Consider the following 14,236-nt stretch of genomic DNA (forward strand, 5'->3'; position numbering starts at 1 on the left):
TGGGAGGCAAGATGCTGAGAGGTAATATTAACTAAAAGGATGATGCCTGGCCACTTTTCCAGTGAATGACCCTAGGCAGCCATTTGCTTGCATAGGAATAGAACTAAATTGTGAAGATAGAGGACACATGCAGAGCTCTGCTCAGGTGGCTGCCTTTTAGATCTTTACAAGATGAGCATTCTGACATTATGAGGTTACAGGACTCTTTATCTTGAACCTGCAACAATCTAGAAGGCAGGATTTTGGCATGCATGCCCACACTCCCTTTCCCACTTTAGGTCTACTCAAGTGCAGTCAACCATCACAAGGCTAAAATGAACACATCCTTTTGCATTTAAGAGTGAAGTACACCTCCAGTATAATTTATTAAAAATTTGTTCCATCTATGAAGAGTTTAGGAAGGATTGGAGGGGAAAGAGCATGTACACCTTGCTATCCTTCTAGCAGGAAAGTCTGAGTCTGAAGTGAGCAGAATCCAGGTATGTATGTGTGTGAGATAAAAGGAAGCGAAAGATGGAATGTACTGTAACTGAAGAGCTGCCTTTGCTCAAATTATATATTAGCACTGCTACATAGATACAGCTCAGTCATCTGAAGATTAGTGGAGCTATGCTGAGACCTGCTTGTTGCTTCTTAAGAAATTTCTTGCCAGGATGGCAATCCACCTTGCCTTAAAACATGCAAAAATACCATCCAGTTATTTTGACCTCTGTCTTTTAGGCCCAACCTGAAGATCCCATGGCAAGAATTGTGGGAAACCCAGACCAACAATACACTTCGTGAGCTGAAAGTTGTTCTTAGATTCTAGGCAAAAGAGTAACTTAAGTGCTCAGTCGTACTGATTGTGGCCTTGCTGTTGGAAACCCACAATCTCAGAGTCTCTAGAGATTCTTAATGCCTTGCTAGGCTGAAGCCAGCAAAGTGGTAGGAAGGGTAAAGGTTTTTGTCTTTCTGTCCTCTGATATCCTTTATTCTAGTTAGTTGGGCTTTTTAGGCCTATTTAGCAATGTTTCAGACAGGGAGGAAGGAAAGGAAGCTGGAGAAGGCTCAGGATACATTATATCTTGGCCTTTCTAGTCTCCTCCCCACAAACTCCTTTCCCTGAACAGAAGTCACTATTCCAACCAGCCTATAGGATTCTTTCTGGGCCATCTGTGAGGGGGCTAGAGAGGAAGGGCTGATCTCCAAATCCCATTTGGAGCTTGAGGAATGTCAGAACACTGACCTTAGAAGGGATTATATGAACCATCCTATGGTTGCTGAGGTGTTTACCCTGAAATCTTTGGATCACTCTCTCCAGAACTAAGGGAAGTTGACCCTGATTCTGTTAAGGATCAGGCAACAAGTTGCCTGTGCATCAGTATTTATGGAAGACCTACCCAACTGCATGCTCTGTGTTGTTCCTCTTACTGGTAAACATGTTTTGCTGGAGTGTCTATTTCCTAGCCGAAATTTACACTAAGGGTAATTTTCCTCAGTCTGTGAACATCAGTCTCACATAAGCAGCCCTCAGGAAAAGGCTTCTTGGTATGCAAACCTGTTGTGCTAACTTAAGAGCAAGCTCTGTGGAATTCAGTGGGACTTCTGAGTAAACATATTGTTTTAGGTTATGAACTTCTGTAAAAACCAAAGTAAATGTGATGATATAAGTTCTGTATGTGTAAACATAGAAAGCTTAATAATACAGGATGCTTCCAGGTGAGGCTTTTACTATGCACTTGCCTAGCCTTATTCATGGAATTGTACAGGGGTCCATACATCTTCAGGTTTGGATGCTCCCAATTTTTCCTGCCACTCCTTTACTTTTTTTCTGCCAGTAAAAATGTATTACAGCAGGAAAGGTGGAATTTCTAGTATGGTCAGGGTTTATAAAGTTTAACTTTGCCTAAAACCTAGTCTCTGCAACCCCTCTCCCCACTTTTCCCTCAGCTCAAATTCTAGCACTAGAGTGACTTCGGCAAAGATAAAAGCATTTAAGGAAAAAAATTGGCAGCACATTTGCTGCTAAAATGTTAAAGTTTGATATGCATTATCCCAGCTTTCTGTGTTATTGAAGCAATTCTGTATTTAAGCATGCACAACTGCTGCCTTTCTGTATGGCTTGTTCAGACTTCTAGATGGAAGGGAGTGGGTATAGATTTCCGTGCTTGTTCTAGTTGGCCTATTTCCTTTGCACACAGAACTGCCTACTGCCATCTGCCCTTTGGAAATAGTACCATAAGGAAGAGGTACTGGTAAATGGCTGATGGCTACCTCAGAGACTGCTCTGCCAGGAGTGCCCTTTCCTCAACAGGCTGTGTATCATTATCTGCTGTGGTAAGGACCCTCATCCCTTGCTGCTGTTCTTTCACATATTAATAAAATCACAACAAGCAAATTAATTCTCACTAGTATGCTACTTTGGAAGAATTTCTATCCTTAGAGGAAGGATATAAATAATTATAAGTAAAGGTAAAGGTAAGTCCAGTCATGCCTGACTCTAGGGGGAGGTGCTCATCTGTGTTTCCTAGCAGAGGGAGCCAGCGTTTGTCCGCAAACAGTCTCCATGGTCATGTGGCCAGCATGACTAAACACTGACGTGCACGGAACACCGTTACCTGCCCACCAAAGTGGTACCTTTTTATCTACTTGCATTTGCATGCTTTTGAACTGCAAGGTTGGCAGGAGCTGGGACGGAGCAACGGGAACTCACCCACTCACCCCATTTTGCAGATTCGAACCAGCGACCTTTCAATCAACCAGCTCAGCAGCACAGAGGTTTAAACCACTGCACCACCAATAAATAAAACCATTTTTCTTTTGTAATTTGATAACCTCTAATGGAATGTGCCTGAGAAACCTGTGCATATGTACAAAACATGTAGCTGAAGCAAGTTGCTGTCTGACAGAAATAGGTTCTCCAAGTATCTGTTATTTCCTTCTTAACCAAACTTCCCTATGGAGAGCAATATACCTTTGGGCAAGAATGCTGGTTGCTCAACTCCCCTGACCCAGATGCAAAGCAGAACAGGATTCATGCAGTGTTGTCCGTTTATATAAAAAGGAATTGGAGCAGCTACTGCTTGTCATGCAAGAGGCCCACACATACTGAAGGGGTAAGAGCCTTGTCTTCCTTTGCATCCAGTCACCCTAGTTCCTCTTCTGTGGCAGGGAGACCAGCTTAATTTTCCTAAACAAGCACTCCCATTGTTAGGGGCATTACTAATATTCAGGACATATCTATAAACTACAATAGAGATTTATGTTCCTTTATTCCATTTCAACTGTAATTGAACACCAGGAGAAGGCACTGAGAATACATCACCCCTCAGCTGCTGCCCCCACCATCAACTCAGGAGTACATGTCCCAGGATTCTCTGGGCAGGGAAGGTCTGACTTAAGTCAAATAAAGTCTGAGGCTGCAATTTTATACATGGACTAAATTGCAGTGAATTCAGTGGGACTTCATTTTGAGTAGACATGCATAGGATGGTACTATTAATGACCATGCTCAGATTCAGGACATCAAGTTTTCTTTCCCAGCCAGTATATCTATTATGTGAATTTAGCAATGAGGTTGATGCCATTGTTCACCACTGCCAAGGCATTTACATAGTTCTATTCTCATTACTCAGTAATTCAGTCAGTCTGGAACTTACTCTGACCATTTTACTTACTCTGGAGTAAAATGTTGCCTATATGTCATGTGGAGTTGAGTCTTTCTCTGATTGTTGCAGTTGTTGTTGCTTTACATGAAAGCAACAACATTGAAAAATGAGCACGTAGAAGTTTCCCTATACCATCTGGTGTGTTTTCAGTTTAAAATAACTCTCTTGAAGCTGCTTTTTTTGCCTCTGGGGCAGCTTTCCCCAACCCATAGTCCAACATAACTGGAGGGCATCAACTCCCATCATCCCTTAGCCATTCATGATGTCTGCACCAGAGGAAAACCGTGGAGATCCTGGGACTTCTCCATATGAGGCCAGTGGTGTTCTGTTATAGAACAAAACTGCAAAATTACATTAGAGCTCTGTCTCAAATAGTGATACCATCTAGGAAAATATCAGACTGTCACTCTAAAAACACATTAAAATAGCTGGAAATCCTGGGAAAGGCTCTGCAGAATTATGACTTTGTAAAAAGGTCCTGCAAACTTATGTGACTGAGGCATCAATAGTGTACCATAAATGCAGAAAAATGTACATTTACCTGTGGGATGAAAAAATAGCTTGGGAAGGGAAATTGTGAAAAATGAGAAAGAAAAGATTAAAGCAACACTCTCCAAGTGCCCTTCCTCTGTTTAGATTCCCAGTCTGTCTAGGCTGCTTTGGATTAGAAGAAACTAACATAGTGGGAAGTATAATAAAACTCTGGCATGCATAGTTTGAGCCTTGGTTTGACTTTACTTTGTATAATGGAGAGATTAAAAATAAACTTCCAAGGGACCAATTCTGCAGAGTAAAGAGAGAGATTCTATTTCTTGGTGCCATCATTTTATTTTACACTCCCAGGCAAAGCCATTAGGCTCTTGGAATTGTTGTAATCCAGATATGAGTTTAAAGCAGGGGTCCTCAAACATTTTCAACCGGGGGCCAGTTGAAAGGTGCCGGCGATGGGTGCAAGCTGCCAAGGTGGTGTGGGGAGGGGGTGCAGGGGTGGGCATGTGCAGAGATTTTCTCCAAGCGAGTCCAAAACAATCTTGCAAGCAAGTCAGCGCCTTGCCATGCGCACGCATGGCAAGTCCAAAACTTCAGTGGTGGGTCAGGTAAATGGGCAGGGCGGGCTGGATCTGGCGCACAGACTGTAATTTGAGAACCCATGTTTTAAAGACTGGATTGTGTTGCTGGTCATTTTAAGTGGTCACACCAGCATGCATTGGAGTGCCAACTAGATGCCTTTGAAAAATAGGCTTTTTTCAAGTGTAACACAAGTGAATATTCTAATTAGAGTAAGGCAACCTGGGCTCATTAATTTCAGTAGTCTTAATTATCCTTGTAAAGGAGCAGACCATTACAGAAACAGAACACAACTATCCTAGGTTTTGCGGTCTTTTCATGGACTGCTGCTGATGAATGTGGTATTGTCTCACATTGAGTTATGGGCTTGCACAGTCTCTAAAACCGAGATTGCCCAGTATAATCTTCTGTGAAAGGCTGTGTTTCCCCAGGGTAAGGGCAGCACAGGGATCTTCTATACACAAGTTGTATGTTCTGTAGAGGAGCAGAATCCAGATTTATGATTTCAAAGTCTTCCCTGATGCTCAACCAAGTCTCTCCTATCCTTTTTTTTTTTTTTTTTTTTTGTAGTAAGCTCATGCATTCTAGAACGGTCTGTCTTGGAGGGGCCACCTGTGCTTTCTAAGCCCCAAGCCCTTTCAAGCTAAGAAAAATGAAATGTTGACTTTAAGTGTTTTCAGAAGAGGAGAGGAAGATTGTAAAATGTATTTTACAATGCAAGATCACTGATTTTCCTGTATGAAAAGCAACGTGATTTTGTCCCCTGCATCTGCCTTACCTTATACATTCTTTTAATAATGGCTTGACATGCATTGATAAATAGTGATAGGCAAAGCTTCCATAGTTGGGAAATAATTCTGTGTTAAGTTACTGTTAATAGTGCAGGTGCAGACCAGTAAAAGGTATCAACTCTATTAGAGACTCAAGTTAAATTTGCTGTTAGAAGGTAATTCAGAGGAATTTTACTTACTTTTGTTCACCTATATTTCTTCTTTGATAGGCAATATTTGGCATGAAAACAGTGTCAAAATGAAAAAAAATCAGTCTTCATGATATAATGACAAAGTATATTTCTAACATTTTCTTTCATGGGAAATCAAAGCACTTTAAAATATTGACACATTATCCTTATGTTTTTCTGTGAGGTAACCATTCTCATTTTGTGGAGTAGAAGCTGAAGCAAAATTTCCAAGTGAGTTCATGCATTGACACAGTTGAAAAGTCAGTAAGTTCCCAAAAGGCTTAACATCCAGTTCACCGCTCTCTTGTATTTTTTTTCTTTACAACCATCACAGAAAAGATGCAGCTTTTCTCTTCTACTATATTTCTATTTCTGATGATGCACAGGAAGATAATCTTTCCACGAGGTCAGTTATTTTCTTTGGTAAGTATTATGTCTCTTTTTGGAGGGAGAAACCATTGCTTGTTAGCCTTCAGAAAGTTCTGGCTTCCAGAAAACCAAATGCAGCAAGTCCAGTATGGTCAGGGAGATGCAACTGAGGATAAAAAATTGCATTACAGGAGACAGGAGGCTCTACTTCCTGCGAAACACATGTTGTTTGGCATTCTTAACACGCTGTTCCTCCTTCAAATTCATTTGTCGTACATGCTTGCTGGAGATGAATTCTACTTGTTCAGAAGGGAACCATCCCCTCTCTCCATCTGAGAGTTTTACTCCTTCAATCCAGCCTGCAGAGGGAACATGCATTAATGGTAAATAGGCAACCATGTATTGATTGGCAAATTACCACAAACTACATGTAATTTAGTAAGTCTTGGTAAGTCAGCCATCCTGGCAATACAACCATTTTATAAGACATTTGCAGCAGATGCGCAGTATAAACTCCTTACCATTTGATCAGAGGATAGCTCAGCCTATTCCCAGGAGGAGATAGATCATATTGGAGTGGTTTGATTGTCAGTATGGTATCATTTTCCCAAGTGATAGTGTGTGAAAGTTTCACTGCTCTCTTGTATTACCTAGATTTTTGGGGTGAGGAGATCTCTTAATTTGCATCCTGAACTGAAACCAAGCATACCTAGAAAATGGTCCCATTGAAATGAGTGGAAATTACTTCCAAAAAAATATAAAGGTTGCATTTTTTGCATGACTGTTTATACTACATCACCTGCTACCCATGTCTTTCTCCTTTTTCTTCACCATCATTCCTAAGGTACACTTATTAAACTTTGTAAAGTACCATGTACATTGACAGAACTGTTCAATAATATGCTTTTAATTTAAAAAAAAGTATCTTAAGTTGCATGGTACAACCATTTACTAAGCAGAAAACTGCTTGAGTGTTCATTTGGTGAGCTGGTCATCTCTTTCATCCTGCTGTATTGTGAGGGGAGTTGACTCTGTCCTTGATTCTCAATTTGATGACCAGACTGAAAGTGTTGCCAAGTGCATAGCAGACCCACACAGATGGCTAGCTTACCATGTGATTATGTGCAAACTGTGTTAAGTTATCACTTAAGTGTCACTCTGTGTTCATGTGGTGTATGTAAATTTCTAATCCAGAGCAATTTGGCAGATAAACTTGCATATTCTATTTTTCAACCTACTTTTTGCAATCGTCTTTAAAACGAGCAAATAATGCCCACATGGAGATTTTGTACAACTCTAATGCAATCATGAAGGGCTCTGTTTTGTCTGAAGCTGTGATTGGAAGGATGCTTAATCTTATCCTCAGAGCATTTTCCTGATCCAAAATTCTACCACTACTGCCAATACTGAGGGGGAAATGACCATGCTCCTATGTGTTTCTTCTTAGAAGAAAAGCATCTTGAGAGTGGTAATCCTGACTCCCAGGAAGGGGAGTAAGCATCCCTTCAACATTCCATCTTAAAACTGCAGCTGCATCAAAGAACCAATACACTTAAGATGAAGTTTGGACGCAAAGCCATCTTTTCCATTCTATGATTTTCAGACCCACAAATGTTTATGAGCTGTAGTTCACAATGAAGCCCTCTTCCACAGGAAATGCCACATCGTATGGCATTTTCCACAGCCAAGAACACAATTTCATTCCAATATCACAACATTGCTAAATCCACTCACCATCACTAGTTTGCCACAGAACCATAATTATATCCGCTTTCTCCAGTGCCAGCTCATCATTCTCTCGGGCTTTGTATGATCTCACACACTGAACTTGAGGTGCGTCTGAAAATTTGATTGGTACAGATGGTTTGTTAGCTGGTAGATGCTTTGTTAAAATCAGTCAATTGCATTGTGTGCTTTTAAAAGTGAAAATACTGTGGTACCTCGGCTCACGAATGCCTCAGTTCGTGACCAAATCGGGTCGTGAACAGAAATTTCAAAAAAATTTTGCTGCAGGTCGCGAACTCTGCATCGGATGACAATTGTGAGTATGCCCACCTTCCCTGCATGGGCGCAATCGTGGTAGTGCTGGGTGGGGGAGATGGCCACAATTGTGTTCATATTCCCTGCCTGAGCGTGCCTGCGTCCACCCCACCTGTCCCCTCGCGTGGCCACGTGCACCTCCCTCCTCCGTGTGCGCCTGTGCCCGCCTCCCCCATGCTCACCTACACCCACCTCCCCTCGTGTGTGCCCACCCCCCATGTGCACCTGCCCCCGTGCTCGCTCACTCCCCCCCAGCACGCCTGCAATCATGGCCATCTTCCCCCTTCCCCCCCACACGAATGCTGGGGGGAGGGAGATGGCCGCGATCTTTGTTGTTCTTTGTCACTTTGCTTCAAATTTTTCTGATTAAAAAAAAATAGTTACAGAACAGATTACCCTTATTTACATTGACCCTTATGGGGAAATTTGACTTGGCTCATGACCAATTTGGGTCACAACAAGAATCCTGGAATGGATTAATTTGTGAGCCAAGGTACCACTGTATAGTCACAGATGTGTATCCTTTGCAACTAAAAAAAAGTAAAAATAAAAGATGAGTTCCAAGGAAATCTGTATCCATGATTTCCATAAATCATAGACTAGCATAGGCAGAAGTAAATACATTTTAAAAATGCAATTCTATTCTCTGCTTTTGAAATCTGAGATTCCACCAGGCACTGATCACAATGTTTTTGCATTAAGAAATAGAAATTTGTGTGTAGTCTTGCCATATTCAAACAAAGCTGGAATGAACTTTCTTGGAAATGATTAATGATTTGAAATGATTAAAGAATGATTGTGTACCCAGTACAAATTCTGTTTTATTCATTTATTAATTTAATGGATGTTTCCAAGTATGTTATTTTCCCAAGGTAATTTATAGTAATCCATAAGATCAGTAAGTGCGATTACATGAAAATAGCATTAAAATAAAAAATAGCCTTATGTATATTTGTAGTGGTCAGGTGGGTGAGCATTTCCATGTGCATGTGCCTGCTGAAGAGACAGGAACACTTGCAAAGTGGTGTGCAATGAAAGAGGGCTGGGCTGGAAATGTTTGAAAGATGCTAGCATAAGCTCAAGGGACTGTGCAGCTGAAGACAGGAAGCAACCCCTCCATAGCAGTCAGGTAAAATTCTAAGTCAAAAGGGAAAGGAAAAATAATAGGGATGGGACACTAGATGCATGTGGGCAAGAAAAAATGGGAGTTACAATGTGACATGGCTCTTATACATGGTTAGGGTTCTGTTTCTGAAGAGTAAGGCAGCTGGGAGAAGTCCCAGCTAAAGCTGGTGTGCCACTATCACTGGGCTTTTGTGGAACATTTTACCCTAGAATTGAAAACTGCTTTAGAACATTGGGAGCTGAGAAGGGAAATCTACTTCTCGATAAAGCTGCAAAAAAGGAATTGTATATGCTGAATATGAATGCAAAATCCCTACAATGGGAGTTAGTTCTCTTTCATGCCCTGAGTATTCTTACCAGGATCACCCAGAAGGTCAGGTTCTGTTTGAGGTGGCATAAGAGCAGAAATCCATCGCAGCTTCTCACTCCTAGAAAATGAAAAAGAAGTGCTGAAAATAATTCTTAAGATATACTTAATATTTGCTGCTAAAAGAGCAAGATGTGGTATGCTTTGTTTCATTTACTTATAGCATACAACTTTAACAGAGCTATTATTCTCATGACCTCTGCCCAGACATACCCGAAATGCTAATGAGAGATAGCAGTACCAACAAACTCATAAATCCAAGCTCAGGAATCCTTTCCGTGCTGTTCTGCTAATATTTAAAAGTATATTCTTTCAAGCAACAAATCATGCTCCAGTCTGGAAGATCAGGTGAGATAGATTTCCCCAGCTTGGTGCCCTCCACAATAAACATGCTGGCTGTGGATAATGTGAGTTGTAGCTGACATAACAGGTAGCACCTGGGTGAGATCACCAGGCTGGGGAATGCAATCATTCTGTTATGCACATATGTGCATACACATGCTATTCATTTCTGTAGCAGTGCAGTGTAACGGTCAAGAGTGCAGGACTGGGACTCAGGTGATAGGCATTCTAGTCCCCATTCAGCCCAACCTACCTTACAGGGTTGCTAATGTGAAAATACAACTGAGAAGAGGAAAGGAATTATGTAAATTACCAGGAGTTCCTTCAAAGGAAAAGAGTAGGATATAAATATAATTAATAAATACCAGAAGTGCTTCATTAGGTAAAGCAGTCCCTAGCCCTGTAAGGCTTCACAGGGAATAACCAGCAGCTTGAGTTGGGCTTATAACCATACACGCAGCCAGTCCAAGCAAGTCAGAATTAGTGTTCTATGTTCAGACCTTGCAGTTCCTACTATCAGTCTGAAGCGAATGGGAAGAGAAACAGATCTATTTCATCCAGGAAAAGAATTCTTTGTGGATATGTGTAACCTCCCAACCCTTGTTCTGAGGTCTGTTTGAGAAGTGGATGCAATGCTGGTTAAGCCTGGGAGTGGGGGATACATTCTCCACCTCTTGCTAAACAAGCAGCAGTGAACTCAATGTGCTCTTCAGGATAAGTTCTTCTTGGTCACAAGGACCACATTTATACTTTATCCTGCATCTCATCAGGATTTATGCTGCTACTTTCAGGTGATCCTAAAGGTAAATAAACACATAATACTTTAAGGCTTCATTCACACATTTAACCACAACCCCTGCTGGAAATTGTTTGTCCAATTATGCATGAACCCAGCACTCTGGTTGCCGTGAATCCCCAAGGAGGACCAATGGTCTGTTCTAAGGTTGCTTGTAGTTATGTGTGACCCCAGCTACAATGTTTTTGCATTGTTTCCCCATTTACACTAGCACGTTTGGTGGCAGGAGTAGATGTCAGAAACTGCAGCAGAAACTCTGGCTGCCATTTTCTGCTGGTCTGTTCTGCCTAGTAACTGCTAAGTTACTGGCGGCAGGGTGCTCACTGGCTGTCTTTCCTGCCAGCACATGTTCTCCGACACCTAGCTGCCACAGTGCCCCATTGCAGCAACAGGATCTTGCCAGCAGCAGGGCATCATGGTGGCAGGGCAGCTGGGCATCAGACAGCAAGTGCCAGCAGGGAAGGCAGGAAGTGCCTCCAGCAGCAGAGACAATGGGGTAGCTGTGCATGGTGCTCTGCCTGGTCGCTGCCCTGTGCTGTAGCAGTGCCTGGTAAGTGGGCTGCCCTCACGTTGCACAGGGAAACCCACTGCCTTCCGGGAAAGCTACCCTGCTTACGAGGAGCCCATGGGCAGCATGCAGGGCACTGCTACCAGGACAAGTGTCTTGGGGAGCCCATGCCTCCTGCTCTGCCCTACTCCCACCCTGAATCCAACAATCCAGGGGACACCCCACAGTCTGCACTGTCCTCCCCTCCTAACTGCCTGCCAATGGCACTTCCCAGCCAGATGCTCATATGGGCATCATCAGGGAAGTCTGGCTGGCAGGGCATACTCCTTCCATGCCCAGCACTGGTGCCTATACTGATGCCCTTCAGACAGCATGTGCAAATCCTAAACATAAGGCATAGCACTGAACACATGTGAAGCAAGGGATTGGAGAGAGGTGTGTGTGGGCATGCTGGTGGGTGCTTCTGTATGGGCACAGAGTGTGACAGCAGGGCAGGTGAGTAGACAGTAATGTGTAGACAGTGGTTCTGTGGAGCAGCAGGGGAAAAATGCTGCTGCTGGCTGAGAACATGCTCAGGGGAACATGTGGGCTAATGGGGGAGAGGCAGGCAGGGCAGGCAGAAGTGGAGGGATGAGTTATATTTATAGACTGTATTTTTCCTTTCAAGAAATTCAAGGCAGCTCATACCATTCTCTTCTTCCTCTCAGTCTCATGCTCACAACTAACATGTGAGGTACATTGGTCTGAGAGATGGAGAGGTGTAGAAACTACTCATGAGTAGATAGCATACAAATGTATGGACACAGAACAGAAGATGAGATATCATGCCATGCAGTAACTGTGAAGTATTCTTTAGTGTTATGTGTGAACTCAGCCTAAGTGTGGCAGAGGTGGTTTTTGAGTGGCTCTGCACTGAAAAGTTGTTTTTAAATGCAGTTGATTTACTCTGAGGTTAAAAAAAGTACTCAAGATTTGCCAATGGTGGGTGTCAGGGACAGTAATTATTATGGGTGATTGGTATCAGCTCTTCCCCATAATTCTGCCTCCAGAATCACTCCAAATTTGTAATCATTTTTAAATTTTCTGAAAATGTTTGGCAAGTGGACAAGTGAACATATATGCACAAACATGTATGGCAAACTCTGTATGAGAAACTGAATCCAGAAACTGATTTATATGTCCATGTGTATGATGTTTCTTCATCCCTTATGAAGTGTTTTGTTTTAAATTTGTACCCCTTGTTTAAGATCCAAAGGAGAGGATAATCCAAATAATCTAAAAGTAAAAGCCTATTAAAAACAACCTTAACAATAAAGTCTAGTATGGCATGGAGAAAGCTCCCTTTGGAAATATTAAGGGATTCCCCTAACTTAATGTACTCAATGCCAAGTGCTGCACACTCCTGCAAGGGTCAGCTGAATGTGCTTTGCTCATCATTTACATTCTCACTGAAAAGTCAAAGGACAAGCAAAACCAACGCCCCAGCTTAAGCACTGCTGGAAAAGGTCCAGCTGACATTTTGATCAGGGATCCAGTGATCATTCAGTTTATAGACAGTGAAGTGTATGATTCCTAGCCCCATCCTAGCCTAATGCAAAAGTGTCTTTTCTCATGTTCACAATTCTGAAAGTTAACCTGAAGAATACTGTGGTGCTGGGGATTCTAAGGCAACAATCTTTAGCTTTTCTTACTGTGTTTCTGTACGGAAGAGGAACTCTACTTTTTTCCCTTGATTGTTCTGCAGCAGGAATAGGCGGAAAACATTTTTGTTTGCTCCATGCAATTTCATTTCACACTTCTCTCCACGCACATCTGAGGAGGCAGCATAATCAAATACAATAAAGCGCCCATTCCTACAGTGGAAAAAGATGCAGAAAAGTAGGAGTATTAGGGAGGAGATTATTGTTTTTGTGAATAATAAAGACAGCTGCTTGCTTCTGATTGTTTAAAATCAGAAAAAATAGAAAAAATACTATTTATTCCTTCTTACAAACTTAGAGCCAATTATTAAAGTATCTCAATTTTTGTTGGAATGCTCTCTGGAATATTGTAGAAACATGAAAATAGTTGTTTTTGGATCTCCATGGACAGGCCAGAGCTGCTTTGGCTGAGTGCCCAAGGTCATTCAAAGAGCTTTACAGCTTAGTGAAAATTTTGATCCAGATGTTTCCCAACATAGTCCAATAATCAAACCATTATACCACACAGTTTACTTTTTTAAAAAATAGTCAGCCTTGGCACAATGCCATTGGACAGTGTCCTGGCAATGAAGACTGGGCCTACTTTTTGATTAGTTCTGATTGCAGCAGTCAGTGTTGGCTCTAGACTTGAGGAAAACTTTGGGCAAAAGGCTTGATTGGGAGGGGAGGAGGGAGGAACCTGAGCTGGGAGGGACAGACTGCTCTAGGGATTAGCAGTGTCAATTTTGTGAAAATTTTACTTTGACAAGTACTGGACAATACCAGTGGGAAAAGTTGAGGAACCATGATGACCCACAACAGTTTTACATACTCTAGTTTCCACTTTGGCTCTAGCTATGTTAAACATAGAGCTTGATTTATCACAGATTTATTGTCAAATCTCAACAATGACTTTGGTATAATGGGCTCTGCAATCACCATGCTTTAGACAATCTTTGAGATAAAGTTTGCAGAACCAATGGTAGCCCCAGAGTCCATCAACAGTTTAACCCCCTGAATAAAACTTAGATGTGTAATTCATCTCCCAGCACTTACTCCCTGGGCCGAGACAGTAGCAAGTAGTCATTAAAGAGATGCAGATAGATGGGACGAGTGGTAAGTTTCCACTTTAAGCTCATGTTGTACTCCAGTGCTGTAAGCTCACCACTCTTCACTAGCCGTCGTGACTGTGAGATAAGTGGAAAAATCTGCAAAAGCAAGCATAATTCTTATTTTAGTACAAGGCCAGTGCTAAAAAGAAGTGGGAGGGATTAGCGGTGGAAGAAATGCAGTGTTCCAATTAATTTCTACAAAAGATTTCACAGAAAATGAGT

The 14,236-nt window shown here is 42.0% G+C and overlaps 2 protein-coding genes across 4 annotated transcripts in view; both read right to left on the reverse strand.

The window, feature by feature from the left end:
• NOBOX (NOBOX oogenesis homeobox) overlaps positions 1-5,815 on the reverse strand; it is a 54,980-nt gene extending 49,165 nt beyond the window's left edge. For all 3 annotated transcript variants that reach the window (XM_044417606.1, XM_044417605.1, XM_044417607.1), the window contains exon 1: positions 5,686-5,815. In XM_044417606.1, the coding sequence (XP_044273541.1) occupies position 5,686 (1 nt within the window). In that variant the 5' untranslated portion in view covers positions 5,687-5,815. The remainder of the gene's footprint in view (positions 1-5,685) is intronic.
• ARHGEF5 (Rho guanine nucleotide exchange factor 5) overlaps positions 5,762-14,236 on the reverse strand; it is a 70,259-nt gene continuing 61,784 nt past the window's right edge. Inside the window, exons 12-16 of the mRNA XM_044417604.1 lie at positions 13,959-14,110; positions 12,915-13,076; positions 9,568-9,638; positions 7,780-7,884; positions 5,762-6,404 (exon numbers count right to left, since the gene is read on the reverse strand). Coding sequence (XP_044273539.1) covers positions 6,250-6,404; positions 7,780-7,884; positions 9,568-9,638; positions 12,915-13,076; positions 13,959-14,110 — 645 coding nt within the window. The 3' untranslated portion in view covers positions 5,762-6,249. The remainder of the gene's footprint in view (positions 6,405-7,779; positions 7,885-9,567; positions 9,639-12,914; positions 13,077-13,958; positions 14,111-14,236) is intronic.

This window comes from Varanus komodoensis, unplaced genomic scaffold (genome assembly GCF_004798865.1).
Source record: "Varanus komodoensis strain SLA01 unplaced genomic scaffold, ASM479886v1 scaffold9, whole genome shotgun sequence".
In the NCBI taxonomy this organism is placed as follows: Eukaryota; Metazoa; Chordata; class Lepidosauria; order Squamata; family Varanidae; genus Varanus; species Varanus komodoensis.